The sequence below is a fragment of the Amphiura filiformis genome, chromosome 9, assembly GCF_039555335.1.
Source record: "Amphiura filiformis chromosome 9, Afil_fr2py, whole genome shotgun sequence".
Lineage (NCBI taxonomy): Eukaryota > Metazoa > Echinodermata > Ophiuroidea > Amphilepidida > Amphiuridae > Amphiura > Amphiura filiformis.
Window position 1 is genome coordinate 26,104,181 of NC_092636.1, and position 21,534 is coordinate 26,125,714.

The following is a 21,534-nucleotide window of genomic DNA, read 5'->3' on the forward strand; positions in this document are numbered from 1 at the left end:
TACAAGTATCATCTTAATCAAAAAAATATACACTCCATCAGAGAGATAATTTGCAAGGTAATAAAAAATCACACACACAGTACAAGTGTTCTGAGATAACAATAAATAAGTCTTTAATTACGTACAATATTGCCCAAGAAGTTCAAACTCAAGTTCATGGCTAATGCAGTAGCTTTTAAGTAGCAAAAGGTAAATATTCTCAAGCGGTTGTACATTATTAAAAACAATTAATTTTCACTCCTACTATTTTTTCACACAATGGTCCTAGTCGCATACTAAATTTGTACATATATATACTAAAAAAGTACATAGTATGTTGTTATATATTATATTGTATATTCCAATTTTAAAAATGATTCTGATAAACTTAAATTTCATAAATTATACTCCATCAAAGTTTGTGAAATTTAATGCTGAAATAAACAGTTTTATTGTTAACTAATCAATGTGGTTGTTGACCACATGAAGTACTTCATGCAAATGTTACTCTGTTGATTAATGAAAATATTAATTGCAAACAATTGAATTTGTATTAGCTTCATAGCTTAATCAAAGCTTCTTAATCAAGATTGCAATAAAACAAGCTCCATGCTATAATATTATGAACATACGATTGTAATCAAAACACACTAGTAGTCAAGTGTTAGTAGTTTCTATTACTTTGATCAATCAATGAATATATTATTATAACAATAAAGCGTCTTTTAAATGCGCTATTCAGTTGAACTCCACCCCCCATGGAAGACATGACCTTAATCTCCCACATAGGGGTATAGATATAAAAGGGTTACCTGAATGGGTCACTCCATTTGATATTCACACCCCCTGTGTAGACGATTAAGGTTATGTCTTCCACAGCGGGTGATGGATTTAAACTGGAATAGCCCAATAATTGTTAGCAGTCCATGATTACATTCAAAAGTTAATTTAAGCAGTGAAGAGCAAACAGTCATTCCAGTATTGTTTGTCTGTTTACCTCCGCATATTTCTTTTCATTTGTTTTAACTTATGGCAATAAATTAAAAAAATTCAGTTGAAATTTTGAGAAGAGAAATAATGAATGAACATCCAGGCCATATCTCTTGGTATTAGTCTATACCATTTGATACCCTGATGTGGGAGTGATGTAAGTGGGCATTTCATTGAGTGCTGCTTCCAAGCCCAGGTGTACACTGTGTTGATTTCACTGCCATATCATGGTAAAAATTAGTACCGGTATACATATTTACTGGGAGTAAGATGGCCATCTAGGAATAGGGAAATTCACTGCCACCAAACTTTGATACATTTTGTTATTTACAAACCTTAATTAAAATGGACAAAATTTGAGGAAGAACCAGTTTGATTTACTAAAAGAAAATCAATTTGGACAGATTGAAATCCTTGAAATAAGTACATTGAATTAAAAACTGAATAAAAACAAAAACATGGACAATTGAATATGAATATGAATGGTTAAAAAGGCTCATTCAATGATTTGCTTATCCGGAGGTTCGTAAAAAGTCATCAAAATTTAGATTTTGGCACTTTAGTTAGCGTCATAGATGCGCTAACATAGTCTGCTAGTAGTTAAGTTGAAAGCCAAGTATTTAAGACAAAATAAGACATAAACATGATTCTGTAATTTCTCTACGTAAGTAGAGAAATAAGCATGTATTTGAACGGGGCTTCAACTTTGTCAATACTACTGTTTTCCTTGTTTTTTGCCAAATGTTTCATTTCCAAAATACTTGGAATGTACTACAAATATTTCCAAAATACCTTAACAATTTTAATGACTAATCCTTCACTTTTAGAAAATTGATAAACATTCTTTAAGAATGATATGGAATTGAAACAGCGCTCCATAGTACAGAAAAATATAATAATACAACTTTAGTTTATATTTACATCATATTTTAACTCATACATAACAACAACAACAACAACAACAACAACAACAACAACAACAACAACAACAACAACAACAACAACAACAAGAAAAAAAAGAAAGAAAGAAAGAAAGAAAGAAAGAAAGAAAGAAAGAAAGAAAGAAAGAAAGAAAGAAAGAAAGAAAGAAAGAAAACCCAATATTTGAAGTGAGACCACTTTTTTGTACCTTATTCGTTCAGTTGGCGAATGCAAGCAAAACATCATTTGGACGGATTTTACATCTTTGGTACAATATTCACAATATTATTACTTGATGAAAATTTAGTTACAGAATACTATATATTATACACATAATCATTTTGATATAAAATTGGATGGTTTGAACCCAATACACAAATTTATTGGTCGAGCTATGAGGTTTAAAAATATTGGACGAGACAAAGTCTAGTCCAATATTTTTCAACTCATAGCGAGACCAATAAATTTTTGTATTGGGTGAAAACCATCAAATTTTATCATTATTATGTTTTATTATTTTTGGTAAAAAATGTAATTTTTGGTTAAAAATGTGATTTTTGGTCAAAAATGTGATTTTGGTCAAAAATGAGCAAGTCAAAAATGAGTTTTGGTCAAAAAATTGTAGAAAACAAAATTTTTGGGGAAAAAGTGAGCCTATCCAACACAGTCCAAGTTTTGAGTCCAAGTGTTAATTATATTGGACTCTTCAACTTTGTACAAAGTATAGGAAGGAAGATTCTGAGAACATAATGTTTAAATTTGGACGGTTCATTTTTGTTTTTCTTTTACACTTCTGATCTGTATTTAATTTTATGCACTTACAATATACAAGCACAGAGAACTATTTTTACAAAATTTTAATCTTTGGTATGAGCTAGAAAGACACTTTTCAGAAAGTTTTATTGTTCTCTCTCTACAGAGAACACCAGACGATGAGCACAAAAAAATAAAAGTAAATCTAATGTACATGTACTCTACACATTACACACCCACCCTTAACCTACATTTTGTCACTGTTCTGGCAAAATCTCGTAACTCCAATAGCTGCTATGTGTTAAATATGTACAAATACCATATTATCATATTGTACATATTTAACACATGGCAGCTATTGGAGCTATGAGGTTTTGCCAGAACAACAACGGTTTGTATTATGAAACCACAATCCCATAAATATTCTACAACTATCCACAGAAATAGTGTCAATACATGATAGACTAAGGACAAAAACAAAGTCTATCTCAAAAGTTCACTTGCACAATTTGACCATTTCTTCCTTTGCCTTGCAGCTTTTCACAATTCATACGTCTTCACTTATTAATGTATGTTTTTTCCATGTTTACCACATATCAAATCCCTAGTAATTGACCAATCAGAGAATGGCAAGCTGAGATTACATGCTCTGGGCAGTACCTATAATGCAGGTCTACTTACACAGCCATGTTCCTCTGTAATTTCTTAATCAGCACTACTAAGTAACCCCAGAGCACAACTGACATACCTCTGTAGTAGCGGTGGCCACATGTGATTCTTTACGATGTCAAATGAGGCTCATGTAGCATTTTCTTACACATGTAGCATTTTTTACCAAAAATAACTTATTGGTGCTTTTTACATACCTAAGTTACAAAGCATTTGCTTTTTTTTTTACACATGTAGCATCTTGTTACCAAACATAACTTATTGATGCTTTTTATATACCCAAGTTACAAAGCATTTGCTTAAAAATGCATTTCATGTTCAAAGTATATCTTAATTGATTTAATATGCATCGCACAGATAGCTATGACGGACAGAGTCGTACCTTGGCAGCCAACTTACGGTGCGGGTAGCTTTGTTGTCGAAAACTAGCTGCCCATCTGGACGTTAGCAATTTTTAGACAGGTATATCAGTACGACAATATGTACGAGCTTGCAATTGACTACTCCTGTTGAAATCCATACACTCCTATGGAAGACATGACCTTAATCTCCCACACAGGGAGTATGAATTTCAAATGAGATTACCTGAATGGGTGATATATACCCACCCTGTGTGAGACATTAAGGTCATGTCTTCAATAGGTGGTGTATGGATTTCAACCGAATAGCCCAATGTTTGAATTGACCTTTTCGGTAAATCCCATAAGCCTTTGCGAGTACACCTGAGATGTCGTCATTTGATGTCACGCCGACTTGCAATGCACAGTAACGATGTGACGTCAAATGATGACATCTCAGGTGTACTCACAAGGGCCTATGGGATTTACCGAAAAGGTCAAGATCGGTAAGTTTTGAGAATTACCAGCCCAACTGGATAGAGCCCAAAGGTAAAGATACAGCTCTGAATATATTAGCCTCTATGTACCACATAGGCATGCATATTAGGATGTAACAATCAGATATGGAAAATGCACCCCTGGAGTGACTGAATTACAGAGGGTACTCATTAAAAAGGAATCCACATGTGTATGAAAGTTTGCTATCACTTTGCTATAAGTCTGAAACTCTTTGCCTGAATAACAATGCATAAAACATTTAGCAAATTACTTGTAAAACATGGCAGGATACAGATAGAACATGAGTGGGAGATTTGATTCCCACTTCACCCAAGTAGGTCAACAAAGTTTACGCCTCTTTATGAAAAATTTATTTCAATCTTTACTAGTTGCATTGTATTTAAATTAAGATACAGAAGATTTGAATATTCAGAATGATTGGATTTGTTGAGGTTGGTGAAGAGAGACGGATGCATGCCCTACATTTGTGCCTTTTGTTACCACGGAAATATGCAATTCCAGTTGAAATCCATACACCCACTATGGAAGACATGTGACTAGCTCCAACAAAACCCGGAACCCCGGGCCCGGAACAAGTCGCCAGACATGTTTTTGAGTTATAGGCCTTTAAAGATGACATTCCCATAAAAAAGACATTTTGGAATTCTTCATTTCATGGTATTTGACTGTGGGACCAAGTGGACTTTCAAATCTTTAACAGTACTTATTAAAAAGATGTTTATTTAAACAATAAATAACAGTACTGAACATTTTCCTCAGGACTGTTGTTGATAAATAAATGAAGAGATTTCATACAGAAGATCATCACAACAGAAGATCATCACAACAACATCAGTGTTGAAAAAGAAGTCTGCAAGACTTCGAAACGTCCACAGTGAGTACTGTTTTATTGGATTAGAAGTATGAAATCTCTTCATTTAATAAATAACAGTTGAATTATGATAATCCCTATTCAATCCGGTGTAAGGCAGGAAATTAATTAGCCCAAATACTCAGAATAGCAATTTGCAAAAATATCAAGGTATCATTTACAAAATTATCCATATCTTGAAATGTATTGATGCTATTTATATAATTTTGGTATCACTTTAAAGCTTATTCTCTTGTGCTAACATTTTTATTCAAATCATGAAACATTAAAAATGCAACTTGTTCCTGGTTTTGTCGGACCTAGTCACATATATCCTTAATCTCCCACACAGGAGGTGTAGATTTCAAATGGAGTTACTTATGAATATTAAGGTCATATCTTCTATTGGGAATTTCAACTGGAATAACCCAACTCCATTGTGCGATACACTGGTATATCTTCCTTTACTATTTCCTTCCTTCTATACATAATATATTTTGATTTCCTTTAACCTCTTAAATCTGGAATACACTTCCTGAATACACCTAGTCAAATAACAAACTCCCGTCTTTACTTACAACGCAAATAATATATCAAGTTGAAGATGACTTCATAAATTTGTTTTTGAAAAAAAAAAAAAAAAAAGAAAAATCAAATCATAAAAAGTCAAGTATACCCAACTAGTCTACATGAAATATGATCAGACAACTCTTGACAATCTTGTTGTGATTGTTTACAAAATCAACCTCTTCTACAAGAAATCAAGCCCTCCACTGATATCAAATAACATAGCTGGCTTAATGCAGGCATGTTATGTAAAGCAAAAACATGATGTTGGCTTCAATTCTTGACACAAATTTTTAAATGGACACTACCAGCACTACCGGCCTCTAAAACTATTTTGATTGGTTACAAAGAGGGCTATGCCATGTATTGAGCCAATCAGAGATATGGTAAGAACAGTGAGTAGGGCTGAAGGCGGGTTAAGCTGAAAAGTGTAAGAGATCTAAAAGCTCTATTTTGATTGGTTATTCAGATGACTATATCATGTAAGTAACCAATCAGAGGCTCTGTAAGAAAATCAGTAGTGCCCACATGGTTAAATCGACAGGTGTTTCATCTTTTGGACATCAACATCCTCATCATCACTCTCACCGTCATCATCTTGAATATTCAAATCTGAACCATTATCACTACTTGGTATATCTACCTTGTATCCACCCTCTTCCTCTTCATCACTGCTGTTGCTATGGTGATGATGATCTCTCTCCTCCGCATCACTACTCTTTTTGCTCCTCTCCTCATCCTCTGATTCTGCTGATGACGCGGAAGACGAACTACCGTGTTTTGATGCGTCGCTATGACTAGATGCGCTGCGATCCGCTTCCAGTTGAGATTTCCTTCGGGTAAGGTGAGATGCACGAGGAGTATTCGATACGCTTCTTGATGGACTTGACGAACTACTTGTTGGTCTTTCGGGACTCTTGTCTTCAAACTTTGCTTTAACGGCACGTCGGATTGCGCGGCTGTGTCGTAGGTAGCGTCTTCCTTTTTCAATTTCGTCTTCAAGGAGTAGGATGTTTCTCTCCGATACGGGCCATCCGAGTCGGTCTAGTGCTTCGATGCAGTCCTTACGATGCTCAACAAATGAGACTGGTTCATCATCTTCATTAAATCTGAAATGAATCAAAGTAATGCTACATCACTGCTATGATCCTGGACATATTTGGTTTGAAGAAGAAAAAAACCCGGAAGTTTTGAACGCTTTAGCTAGCACAAATTGCTGCCAAACAGACACTGTACTGTATTATTTTATACAATACTTCTTAGGCCCCCAAAATAGGTTTGTCTCATGTCCCCCTGCAAAATGCATGTCTGATGTTGAAAATGTTCAAAAATAAAATTTTATTTCACAAGTTTTATTTTATTTTCAAAAAATGAAGACAAATTGCAATTGGCAAAAACATAATGGACCAAAACCGGTGAATTTCAAACCTGATTTATTGATAAAATAAAAAATTTAAAAAACACATACCGCATTGGATTTGTAATCCAGAAGTAGAGAATAAAACTTAGAACTTTAAAAACTACATAACCTATTGAAAATATAAGTGCAGTGCAGCATCAAAATCAGAACAAAATTTATAAAAAGCATAGATAATAATAGAGATCATCGCCCTTTTTAGGACTGGGCTTTTATGATTACTTAGTCAATTCACTAAGTTCCAACCTACATTTAGTTTGTTTCTTTATTTGAAGTAAAATTATGTGCATTGTTTAGCTTCAAAATGACAACTTGTGTACACAGGTGGGTAAGAAAATTTTTTTTGATTCATTATTTGTTCCATATTTCTCATATAATTTGATAACAAGTGCCCAGCTTTACCGACTAAGACCCAATATCGACTGCTCAGTGCCAGAAGTGGGTAAGTGCAATAGCTGCAATGTGTAGTTGCCTTGTGTAGATGAGCACAATATACTGTGCGTAAATTGCCAAATGTTCACAGCTATTGCAGTTACCCACTTATGGCACTGAGCAGTCTAAATGGTCTCATTTCCAGCTGCATGGTTCATCAACTTTCATTTAACTATCAAGCCTTAAAATGTGACCTCAACTGGTGGAGTATGAGTTTTTGTTCCTGAAAATTTAACAGGTCATTTTTAGGTATAAGCATTTTGAGATTAATGCTCTGAGATTAATGCTCTGAGATTTTGAGATTAATGCTCTGCGTGCTGGCCATAGGCTTAAACATAAAAAGTCCCAGTTTTAAGTCCAAGTTTTAAGCATTTTTCTCAGAGATATCTTAACAACCACTGAACCATTATTAATTATTATTAGGCTTGTTTGTATTCATTTTAATGTATTGTTCATACCGATTCCAAATATGGTCTTGAAAATGTACAATTCTGAAATTTTGAATTTTTAAAAAATATTGAAACTTGTCGTCTGCAGTCGACACCAGCGTGGAGAGGGTATGAGAACCGCTTCCTGTAGAATGAGCATATTTGTGATCCTAGTGTTCATTGCGCTATTCCAGTTGAAATCCATACACCCCCTATGGAAGACATGACCTTAATCTTCCACACAGAGGGTGTAGATTTCAAATTGAATAACCCATTCAGGTACCTCCATTTGAAATTCACACTCCCTGTGTGGAAGATTTTTTATTTATTTATTATTCATTAGGCATTTCAACAAAAATATACAGCAAAATTAGACCAGCAAGCAAGGGCTGCCAGGGCCCAACAAAGGTGGCAAATAAAGCACTGACATCTAAAAGATGAGTGGACCCCACCCTTGCAAGCTGGTCATGAAAATAAACAAAGTATTGCACTATAAATACACATAAAAATTACAAAGATTATTAACACATTAAAAGGCTTTAAGGTTTAAGGTCATGTCTTGCATAGGGGGTGTATGGATTTCAACTGGAATAGCGCATTATGACTAGCCAGATTCAGACTGCTACCTAGTATTGTATCAAGTGTCAAATTCTGGCATATTGTTTCTCCAATGGGACCTCATTTCAATGTAGTATGATTTACATGAATTTTAACCCCATGAGAACTACCGGCCAATTGGCCAAAAGAAGTTTTCATTATCAATTGGACCAATCAGCAACATTGTTAGCATAATTTCACCACACAAAAAAAATGGTGGTGAATTATTTGCAAAGCTCCATTCTGATTGGTGATTAAAGTGAAGATATCATTTAATTGACCAATCAGTGGCAATGTTAGATCGGCAGGTAGTGCTCAGGGGGTTAAGAAGTAGGACACGTCATACTTCAAATATTCTAACTGAAAGCAATGGCAACATGATAATCACATTTCCTTTACAAATCTTGAAAATCGACACCTCTGTGCCAGAAGTGGGTTAGTGCAATAGCTGCCCTGTGAACATTTGGCAATTTACACACACATTATTTTACTAATCAACACATGTTAGCTACACATGGCAGCTATTGCACTTACCCACTTCTGGTACTGAGCAGTTAGAATGTGAACAAGAATGCGGTAGGCCTAAATGAGCATAAAAATGTACAGCCTACTCAAGTAGTATGTTGTGTCCCACAAAAGTAGGACATAAAACACTTCAGATATTTGCAATGTAAAAAAAGTCAATATTACATTCATATTTTCTTGTCAAAACTGAAAAATTTAAATGAGAATGTACATGTAGTAAATGGGCATGGCATAGTTTGAGCGTGTAGCTGAACATAATAGGTAGATTGTATTACCTCTCATATAGGGAATGCAGACTTAATGGGCAATTCCATTTGAAAATCACACTCCCCTAGAGCCAAGAATTTTGGAATTGAAACCAAATTCAAAAAGTTGAGCCATTCCAGGTCCAGCAATTTTTATCCAAAAACAGTGACAAATGAATCAAAAAATTTGAATTCCAAACAAAATGTCCCAAATGGGGGCCAAATTGCAAAAATCCAATTAGGTTTTAATGTTTCCATTGTTTTCAGCTGAATTTCAACTTTAAATACACAAAATATTCCATATAGACTGACTGCCTGAGTTTAAATTTGTTCCGCTTATAAATTGGTGAAAATTATTTGGTTTGTGTTACTGTGCACATCAATAAAGTCACTAAATTCACAAAAATGTGCGCCAGCCGCATAAGTGCTGCGCCCAACTGTGTGCACACACAGATGTTATAAGTCTCATTTTTTCACCAATTATAAGCTGAAAAAACTTTGTGTCATCTTTCACAGGGGTGTGTAGATTCCAAATGGAACAGCCAATTTGTAAGACATCTGCAAAGCTAACAAAAGTTAATAATTGTGGGCACTAGGATCACAATCTTGTATATTTCCATGTTCTCATGTATATACATGTATGATGTAGAAATCTCTTATCTGATCGTTCAACCTGACCCACTTTGTATGGATGTAAGAATACTATCCCCAATCACACATCGTCGTTGGGCAGGAAAAACCTCATGTGTCATTGGCCCCTGAACATGCTTAAAGCAAAACATCCTATGTAACTGGTTGGCAGTTTTGTTTTAAACATGTTCAGGGGCTACAAACATATAGGAGGTTTTTCCTGCCCAACGACGACATAATACTTTTTTTTTCTCTGTTTCTATATTTCCTTATCTAAACATCTCATTTTTGACTCCTGGCTTATTTCCTAATTAAGCCATAATGAACGATCTTATGATATGAAATTGGTTAATTTTTTTAACCTGAATTTTTGGCATATTTGTAATGTTTTCACATGTACCAACTTGCACCTAAATGGAATCAGCCAAATTTGATTGTGTCTGTAGGTCAACAGAGGAAAATTCAACATAAAGTCATAATAAATCTCCCATAGAACTCAAATGTTAAACGGGCAAGTAACTAGCGGAGTTTCTTTCACTTTATTGTGTTACTTCAGCTTATGGACAGAAACCCTTCCTGGACTTTATTACTAATATTATTTCAGCATTTTGGGTGACGAATGGCAAAATTAAAATTTGAATGAAATCGTACATTATGGTTTTAAGACCTGTTCCCACAAAATGAACGGAAAGTCACCAGAGATGCTAAGAAGATATGGGCCATTATACATGAAACAAATCAATAGAAAACAAAAGAAAAAAAACAAGAATACCAAGGGTGGCAGAGCTTATGTTAAATGAATTTTTAATCTTTACCCAGAGCAGCCAGTGCACATAGAGGTTCAAAAATGCCCCCAAAACAGTGCATCTGATCGGATCTGAACCGGCGACCATTGTTATCGAGCACAACGCTCTACAGTCAGTCTACTTTGAAGTACAAATGCTGATGCACGCATACCTGCAGCAGAGCGCAGCACTCACGCACTGTTAGCGTGCTGTATATGCTGCCGAGTTGTCACTTTGTACTTTGGACTTTGGACAAACTGTAGAAGAGTGGACAATTGAAAGGTATTACAGTTTGTCCACTCTGAAGTACAAAGTGACAACTCGCGCGTACACAGCGCGTAAACAGTGCGCAGTGCTGTGTCTCTGCTGCAGGTATGCGTGCCTTCAAAGTCGGCACAATGTGTGCATCCCCGTCGGTACTTTGTACTTCAGACTAGACAGACTGTAGGTATCAAAGTTTGTCATACTTACTGTTCTCTTTCTTCCCTTGACAGGCCATTCCACACAATCCTGTCCAATCTCTTATGGTATAATTCTATTGCTTTCTCTAGTTTCTCTTCATAGCCTTGTAGATCAATACCCGATGGATTGATGAGGCTTATCTCTTGTCTGTTGCCAGTGACGTGGGCCAGAGGTAAGATCTACAGAGATGGAAGGGGTAATTATTGATACGATTAGTATGGATTCACAGCAGTTAGAGGGAGTATCCCATTATGCTTTGCTGTACCATAATAGATGCCAACTGAATATGACGGGACAGGAATATGGATTGGAAGAGGTCCGATTTTAGAAGCAGGAGGAAAAACGGAGCACCTAGGGAAAAACCTGCGAGGACGAGCATGGATCGGCAACCAAGCTCACATGTCGAGAATTAAACCCAGGCCGCAGTGGTCATAAGCGAGTGAGAAGACCACTACACTAACAGTCATGGTTTTACTTGAGTACACCAATGTGTTGGCTGTTCCCAAACCATGTTCCATTGTCTTGACATCTAATTGATAGACAAAACAGTTGGCTGTTCAAGTTGAAATCCATACACCCTCATTGAAAAACTTAACCTTAATTTACAACACAGGGAGTGTAGATTTCAAATGGAGTCACCCATTCAGATAATCCCATTTGAAATTCACACTCCCTATGTGGAAGATCATGTCTACCATAGGGGGTGTATGGATATCAAGTAGAATAGCGCATGATAGCAGTCTCACATATTGCCTCCTTGGCATTAATTTCAGACTGCATGTAGCCAGGTCCGTACACAGGGGGTACCCCCCCCCCCCCACCCCACCCCAATTTGGAAAATATACAAAAAGTCAGAATCAAAATCAGGTTTTTTACGCTTTTTTGGACAAAAACGGTCCAAATTTTGTCCACTTTTCACAAAATTTGCCCCCCGGAAAAAAGTTCACAAAATCAGCACCCCCCAAATGAAATCCTGCGTACGGGCCTGCATGTAGGGGGAAAACCACTGTGCACCCCCCTGTGTGACATAAGCCCAACCCAGAGAATCATTAGCAGCAACCCAAATTTAATTCAGTACATGAATCATGCTGTGAAATACAGTAGGCAAAAGAATTGAGGTACCAGTTATGTTCACCCCTGTATATCCTAAACAAGGACCGATATGTCATAATTGGAACCAGCAGCCGATAGCTGCATCGTTTAGCTCAGACTTAAGTTCTCATTCGCTGAAATTGTTTGAGAATAAAGACACGATGATCCAAAACCCAAGGAAGATGGCAATTCAAAAGTTGCAGTTTATTTAGGATATACAGGGGTGAACATGACTGGTACCTTAATTCTTTTGCACACTGCAGATGTAACCTACCTCATTGAAGACCTGTGATACTACATGCTTATCCAGTATAGGCACATATTTGGCTCTCTGTTTCACCATAGTGTTTCCTAAGGCATCATAGATAGTCAGATTCTTAGCTGCTAAGCCATGCTTCTTTAACCACATCTTAGATGACATGGTGAGGGTGCTGAAATCAGAATCATACAAATAAATTAGCTCTTTTGATATGATTTGAATTTTTGATGCAATTTCAAATAAAATTTGTGATGTTAAAGGGGGGAACACAGCACATCTTTGTTCAATCATGAAGTGCTGGCTCAGTGGTTACGGCCTTGGACTCATAATCCGAGAGCTTGCTTGCGTGCATGGGTTCGATTCCCGTCCCACCACCGTGTTGCGCCCTTGGGCAAGGCGCTTTGCCTCGCTTGCCTCACCCCACCCAGGTGCAATGGGAAGCTGTTAGGGGTAGTCACAGTTGTTGTACTGATGGACCCTGTGCCACTTGTAGGCTGCAAACATGGTTCTAACATATTCTAATGACGGCGGAATAAATGTAAAGCGCTTTGAGGCTGTTTATGGCATAAAGCGCTATATAAATATCTACATTTATTTATTTTGATGTTTTATGGGATAACATAATCGAGATATGCTGACCCCTGCATCTCAATATTTCATGGAAGTAGCATGGCCCATTGGTTTAGGTCTTGACTCTGGTGCAGGAGGACCCCAGTTCGACCCCTGGTGGGGGAAAATCATATTCATTTATCTGCACCCTCCATTACTGCATTTGAAATGTGGGGCAGTTGCTGTGGATAACAAAGACCTCACAGCCAGTTCCGATCAGGCTGTTTGTACACCACACCACCACATTGGGTTCGTATATTTTAATGCACTCGGTGTTTCTACCGTCCCGACTCAAACGATTCTAGAAGTTTTTCTCACAAGCCCCGCCTACTTTCCCTGCCTTCTCGGCAACCCGGAAGTAACTTTTTCCATTGGTTTGTGTGGTGCAAAATGAGGAAAATACCAATATTTGGCAACGAATTACAGGAATTCCAGTCATAGATCTCGACTGAAATGGATACATTTAGGTAAGTAACACTTTCATTTATGTCATATCAAAAAATTTTAGGAGATCTATGACCAGTTTGGTAGATAATCGAGTTGAAATGTGGGCATGTTTTTGGCATGGTCTAGGTGGGAATAACAGGTTCGTACATGTAAACTCAATGGGAATCTCTTACGACTAGGCTAAAATACAACAATATTTTGTAAATTTTCCTCGTAAAGAAAAGATCGGTCAAGGAAACCTATATGAATATGTTGTCGATACTTCACTTGACCCAAATATATGATTTATTTTTGTAATGAGAGAATCGCACATGGAATTTTAGAGGGATTTTGTTTGATAGCAGTTCCCGCACCGTAGAAAAGCTGCTCTGTCATGAGCCGGAAATTCCATCATGAGCCTAGATCCTGATTTGTGTTGCCAATTGAAGCTTCTAATGTTGGCTGAATGTTTTTGATGATATCATGAAAGTCAATCTGTGACAAGATGTAATTTTGCTACGGAAAGTGCTATGACAAAACGGTTTTCAGTTTTGGCTTTCTTTATAATCAAGGAGTTTAATTTGATATAAAATGATGCAGTGTTTGATGGCAAAATTTGACTGAATTCACCTTTCAGGGGGATGTAATTTTCTTCGGCAGGGGGTCATGAATATGTCGGTGACTGAAGTCAATTTTTTATGACCCCACTCCATCGCGGATCGCGGGCTAAAATTTTTACGACCCCCCTATCGTGGGTCAAAAAATTTTAGGACCCCCCCTTCTGTCAAAATTTTAGAGCGGAGTACACAAAACGCGTTAAAATCTTTGACCATAAGCGTAAAGAAGGCGCACGGAGAGCGCAAAAATCTTGCATTGTATAAAGATTGTGTGCACATTTTGTTCAAAAAAAGTGTAAGAAAAGTTACACCAGTCGCCAGCCCTTTATAATTCTATAACCCCCCTATTTTGATTGCTACAAAAATTATAACCCCCCTATTTTTGGTCTTAAAATTCTATGACCCCCCCAGTATATTCATTACCCCCCCCCTTCTGAAGAAAATGATAGCCCCTTATACCTATAAGGGGCTCAGCTGTGCAATAATTATGAGCCCTGGAAGGAGGGTAAAATTGGGGGGCAAGCAATTTTGCGATCCAAGGGGGGGCAAGCAATTTTGGCACACATTCATGGGGTGCCTTTTAAATAAAATGCTCTAAAAGGCTTAGGAAAACAGTATGGAAACGCTGAAATATGCAAATTTTCATGCTCGCTGTGCTCATAACATATCTAGACCTTTTAAGGTTTGCAAATTGGGATCCCAAAAATTTGGCATGTGTAGGGGGGCAAAGATTTTGGCAGGCCAAAAGAGGGAGGAAAGCGATTATTTTGCAGGCTGAGAGGGGGGGCAAGCTATTTTTGGTGGGTCGTTCGGACAGTTTATTACCCCCGATGATTATTGCAGAGCCCCTAATATGGCACATAAATGAACCCTGTGGTGTGCAACCGATGGTGGAGGGGGATTGGGGGCACCAGTGGCAAAACTACACTTTCATTGCAATCAAGGGAACAGCTAGCTGGGGTAAATCTGCCACCACCGCCAAGGGGGGGGGGGCTGGGGAATACAGATGCATGTGTTCATTTGGGGGAAGTGGGTGGGCAAGGATTTCAAACCAAGCCGCTGTAACAGCCCCATGCTGGGGGATTGTGCCACTGTCCCAGCTTTACCCTGACAAATTTTCTAAAATCCTCTTTTTCTTTTTCAGGCCTACTAAAAGGTCAGAGCTACACTGTACAAGTAACAACCAACTGCCAGACACCATTAACCAATGCCACTGTGAGCCATTTCATGTCACATTTTGCAGCGGAGGCAGATGGAAGTCATGGAACAAATGAAATATTAAAAAGGACTGAAATAATGACCGGATTCAGAAACGCACTTCAATCTCACTAATTGAAGAACAATACTTGTGTTGAAAGTGGGGACTCATAAATTAGGTGTAACAGAATGTGTGAAAATTTATTAAGATCTATTAGAAATATTCAATCCAATAGATTAGAATTCAATCTAATTCAATTTTAATATATGGGATTAAAATTGCTTAGATTGATTTTTAACCCCTTAGATTAAAATCAAATTAGATGTATTCAAATTAGATTTTAAAAATCCATCCAAATGTTTTTTAGATTAAAAATCAAATAAGATTGAATTCTAGATTGAATATTTCTAATAGATTAGATCCAATTTTGGATTTGTCCCAGATCACAATCACTTAGAGGGAATATGCTGAATTGTATTATAAAAATAAAGACTGCACAAAAAGTAACGTAGCTGTTATAAACATGCCTGTAGCGTTTGAACTAATAATTGTGTTCGCAATATTTCAACATAGAAAGAAGGATGATTTATTTACGCGCATTTTGATACCCCATTAGTCCAATCTTGTTCAATAATAACAACACAGCAGTGTTTTTAAAGAAAAATACCCGAATTGAAAGTTGCGGTTATTTGTATTGATATGAAGTCATTGATTGAAACCATTGATTGCTGTAAATGGCAACTTTTAAATTTGTGGTTTTTCTTTAAAAGCACTATGTACTGTGTTATCAGTATTGAACGACATTTCACAAATGGGGTATCAAAATGAGCGTAAATAAATCATCCTTCTTTCTATGTAGAAATATTGTGGAAACGATTACTAGTTCTGAACTTATAGGCGTATTTCAGCTGTGTTACTTTTTGTGCAGACTTTTATGGATATCTTCCATCACACAATAGAGGATACATGTAGTAAAAAATCCCCATCATTTATTATCTATTAAGTAGGTGTGTTCAACTGTTTTGGTTTGTTGGACTTCCTTCTTCATACTTTTTAATGAAAAAAATAGTGCTTTTATTTTTTCACTTCCTTACAGATCTCAAAATAAATTAAAACAATGATCAAAGCTACATATTCACCATGCATTTTTGTTTATTTCATGAACTCTTGTCTTTCTAATAATTATGTACCAGAGAAATAGGTGTAAAAATACATTTAGTAATGAAGTATGAGATAATGAGTGCAAAAATACCATTTATTTACAGTCTATTGGCAGCCACTAGTCTTTTGAGAAGGCTTTTGCTCAGACGTCCATTTGGGGGGACCCTTTGTCAAGGCCATTTGGCACCACTTGTCAAGAGGAATGAAGAACACCTTGAAGTTAACAAAGATCAGGGGCACAAAGGCCAAAACTGAAAAACTGCAGGCAATGGCCCTGACTGAAATTCAAGTCCAGCTTGTGTGTTAATATGGTGCCTTCACAAAAGACTACATTGTAGCATTGACTGACATCGGCTAGTCTTTCCTGAAGGCTTTGGGTGTGAATGCATTGATGCACAGTCACAGCTTTCATGAAAGAAACAGTGTCTGCCAATAATAAACTATGAACACTTACACTCCTTTAAAAGCATTTATAAGTCAAGGGTTTACATGTAGGGCCTTCTTTTATTTTAGTTTTATGTTAAGGGTTTACATGTAGGGTCTTCTTTTATTTATTTAATAAATAACAGACATTAACGAGGCCTTATCTGCAATAGCTGCCAAGTGTCATATTTTAGATAAATTATCAAAATGTCTATGGGGCAGCTATTGCAGTTAGGCCTTCTGGTCCTAAACCCTTGATTAGTGGACTGGATACTCATCATATTTACGAGGATGAAGGTAAACCAGTAGCAGCTACTAAACAATTTGGTCTACAATTACTCTATCCTGCATCCGCTAATCCTAAGGTGCGCTAGTCATAAATGTCACTAGACCAAGAAAAAAATGGTCGCTAGTCCTAATGGCTGCAGATTTTCCATTGCTAAGGTCTTGTAAACCTTATTTATTTTTGGACTTGTGAACCATTTCCTATTTTTTCGGACTAGCGATCTGTATTTTTGGACTAGGGAATCTTGGCTATAAATTGGTTCCCCTCAAGTTCAGTAGTGACGTAGGTGCATATTTTAGTGGGCGCCGTATTGAATCGTGTGCGTATAGTTAATTGTGTAGCAAAAAAGGGTGGTTAGGTGTGGCGCAGCCATGAAAAAGACATTGACGCGTCACTGCTGAATTTGAGGCAAACCAAAGAAAAGTGCCTAGAACATTTCCAATAATTCCATGCAACTTTTACAGCCTGTAAGGAACTATGCATTACGATTACATCACATGATGTCAGAGTCATTTGTTGAGGTCCTTATTATTTTAATAATTGGAGCAAACATTTACTAGTTAGTTTATGCACCACATAAATTACTATGCAAGTATTTAAGTTCTCATCAAATGTTCACCCTCCAGAAAAGATTTTCTTCAAAAAATTTAATTGTTGACATAATGTTGGGAAAGTTTTCAATGCATGCGAGTGATAGCCCTACTACGGCCTTTTGACTGTGGTGGTCCAAACCCATGCTATATCGTAAAACCTGGCTATATCCAGAGAACTGCTAAACCCAGACTGCTAATTCCCCCTTTTGGGTGGAGCGGTTAGTGGGTTTTAGCAGTTCTCGGATATAGTGTGTTTAAAAAGCCCTATAGTACGGCTAGCGAGTGATGCGACAGATAACAGATGCCAGCTGTTGACTTCCAAACCATCATCCTCTTTGTCTTTCACGAAACCAGTATCCTCAGTAGTACTGCTGCACCTGGAAATTGGAATAAAATAAAATAATAGCCAATGATTAATTATTACACATTATTATCAGGATTATGGTATCTAGGCTGTTTGTGTGCCTTAAGGGTACTACACCCCTGCCCAATTTTGTGCCTATTTGTGCATTTTTCTCAAAAATTATAGGGCATTGGGGACAAGTAAGATATGTATATTATAGGGGCAAGGACTACAACTACTGCACTGGAAATTTTATATCAGTACAGACAACAGTTGTGGAGTTACAGTCAAAAATGAGGGAAAACCAATATTTGATCAAAAAATCAATAACTACTTGCTTTGAGTTGCTGAATTTTCAGTACAGTAGTTGGGAGTCCTTGCCCTATACATATCTTACTTGTCACCAATGTGCTATAATTTTTATGAAAAATGCAAAAAATAAGCACAAAATTGGCCAGGTGTAGTACTCCTTAAAGCCTTAATGTACTATCTTTTTAAATTTTTAGATTTTCCTTCCAAAATGATAAATTATTGTAGCAGAGTCATGATATGCTATTTCAATAGGTGTGAGGTCAAAGGTCATAAAGTCAAAAGTAGTCACTTGCAATCATTTTGCAATTTTAAATTTTTTTATGAACTGTGAGAGCGGAGACAGATTTAAAGCACTAATCTGTAATTTACTAAGTCTACTAGTCGTGCATAGTTTCATGGGCATAGCCATCTTTTTTAGTAAGGAGGGCAAAATAAAACTTAGGTGGTACACAAAAATACTCTGCATTGCAAAAAAAGTTGCATCATACAATTATACATAGAGAAGTTGTATGTCTTTGAGCTTCTAAAACAGGCTTTATTGGCACGTAGCACGCAAAAATTTCGTATATTACACTATTTTCGGTCATGATCAGGTTAATTTCGGTAGAAAAGGGTTCCTTGTCCCTTTTCTTTTCTTTTGCCCTCTGATTTTCTCTTTTATTTTTTGTCAGAGGGGCACTTTCATTTCATATATACCTGTCGTGCCTGAGAATTAAATATAGGAACACATAGGAATAAGGTATTGGCATTTTGTGTGGTGTGCTGCACCCCCTTGGCTACAACTTTGTAAATGAAATTACTTACATCCTCCTTAATAAGGAAAGCTGTGCTGTTCGGTTGCAGGTGCTTTGCTTCAGCGTGTGTTTATAGTTCAGATTTTTGGAAGATATGCCTTGCAGAATGGACCTTTCGTGTGCCAGTTTCTGGAAAGACAATACAGTATGACATTGTAATTAAAGCCATTGTAACATTTGCTAAGGGAAAGCCCTGAATATTTTTCAAAATTCTGTTTTTACACGATTGCTTTGTAAACATATAGTAGGCCTACATACTCTGCAAAAATCAAGACTTTATGTTTGCTCACTTGCTGTGGGTTGGGATTGAGACTGAAGATGAAGTCAAAATCATATTTTCCTATAGACGAATCAAATTTCACGCATTCCTGCACCTCAATGGCGGCCATAGCCGCGACAGGGACCAAACTATCTCACCTAAAATGTGAAATGATGCGGCCTTGAAGGATATTTTAAACTGCATTCTACCACCCGTGTTACACGCAGACAAAAGAATGATGACAGTTTACAACACAAAAGAATCTCACATCAAATTTTAAGCGGGTTTAATCCACCCAATTGGGCACTCACAACACCTGTTTGGTGCATGCAGGGACCCTAATAAGGCCAAATAAAAAAATAAACATGTTTCACATCCCCTCCCGCTTCCTTTTTTGAGGTTTCTTCAAATATATTTTTATTTTTTGAAATTCGGTTATAACTTTTCAAAATATATGTCTAGGAAGTTAGGATGCTTTCTATAGCCTTGTTAAGATACAAGAAACACGTTAGGAAGGTTTTGTGATCATTTGAGGGGTGTAACTCTCCTCCTTTTTCCAGGCATTATTGTATACGCTAAAACACTGAGCTCTAAGTATGGCTATTTACACCAATTTTGTGATAAAAATAGAAAATAAAAGACCCTCTTCCTCCTTTTTTTCGAAAACCCGGACGTGAAACATGTTTTTTATTTTACTTGGCCTAATGGCCGACCAAATCCTGACCATGACTTGGCTCGTTGGATTCGTCTATACTATAGCTTAATCCTCACTGCCAGTTAAAATTAATGTTGTGTCGTTTAGTTTTACTTGTGCATTAAAAAAATTAATGAGTTATAAAAAGAAACTCACCTTGCAGAGTCGAGGTACAAACAACACACCCAACATACTCAGCCAGGAGAACGGTATACACATACACGACATACACTGTATTGCAATGATCATGAATGTACAGTCATGACAGTGCATGAACAACAGATCTGTGTGATGCAGTGGTGAATGGGACAAATCTCGTCATGTTTTCGTGGTATATTCGATGTCCGTGGCCATAACTGTCCTTATCCATCATGTCATTTGCTTCTCTAAATATTCAGTGAATTGAATACTAATATTACTATTGCAAACTAGTCCAAGCACGTCGCTAAAATGAGGCAAATAATTCGATTTTCGCAACTGGATACTTCTGTCAGCTGTGTTATGATGTCGCAAAAACAGCTGATCGAGGTCAGAGGTGAAATCTGTCAATCAAACTACTTTCGCGCATGCGAAATGGCACACCTGAACTTAGGGAAATATTTTGCCGAAGGCATTGAGGTGGTGTGTTTGTACACCCTGTGGTCCTGTGGAGAGCAGTGAGTCACATTGAATGATCTACCCAGAATAAATAAGATGTTAAAATAAAATAAAAAAGTCCATGATTAAGAACTGGTTATATATTCATTCAAAGGTTCTTCCTGGATCCAGTAAAATGGCCCAAATATTTTGAAAAGCCATGGTAACTCTTCCTGTCAGAAACAACCACAAAGGATTGATTGGGTTTTTGACCTGTTATAAATGTTTTTTAATCACATACACAGTTATTTATGACACATCTGATTCTGTAGTAACTAGGTCATGGTTGTGCCAGTCTTTTTTTTTCAAAAGTACCCTAAACACGCACATGTATAAGCATTGATTTGAAAATGTACCCCAAAACAAGTATGCTTAGACTTTTTTAACATAAATTTTTGTCCATAAATGATACCCACTGTTAATGACCAGTGGCCCCCTGGATGTTAAAGTAACATAATTGTAACAAAAGTAGTCAGCTCAAAATTCATTTGATTCAACTCTTTCTGTAGAATTTTTTGTGTTTCTTTATCTCTCTGAATACTCACTCTTTCTTCTTCTTTTTCCTCTTCTTTTTCTCTGCAGTTGCTGTTGTCTGTGCTAGGTCTGGAAATAAGATCAAATTGTATTGAGAAAATATGTGATAAGTGAAAATTCTTAGGATAATCCAATTCCAATGCATGTTATGTGTAAGCAGAATAAAACACATGTCACATTAAACTACAGAC

The 21,534-nt window shown here is 36.8% G+C and overlaps 1 protein-coding gene across 2 annotated transcripts in view; it reads right to left on the reverse strand.

Moving 5' to 3' along the window:
- The window catches only part of LOC140160798 (von Willebrand factor A domain-containing protein 3B-like), a 219,615-nt gene that overhangs the window by 166,751 nt on the left and 31,330 nt on the right, over positions 1 to 21,534 (reverse strand). For both annotated transcript variants that reach the window (XM_072184106.1, XM_072184105.1), the window contains 4 exons: positions 21,355 to 21,412; positions 12,474 to 12,630; positions 11,117 to 11,286; positions 6,230 to 6,695 (listed from right to left, as the gene is read on the reverse strand). In XM_072184106.1, coding sequence (XP_072040207.1) covers positions 6,230 to 6,695; positions 11,117 to 11,286; positions 12,474 to 12,630; positions 21,355 to 21,412 — 851 coding nt within the window. The remainder of the gene's footprint in view (positions 1 to 6,229; positions 6,696 to 11,116; positions 11,287 to 12,473; positions 12,631 to 21,354; positions 21,413 to 21,534) is intronic.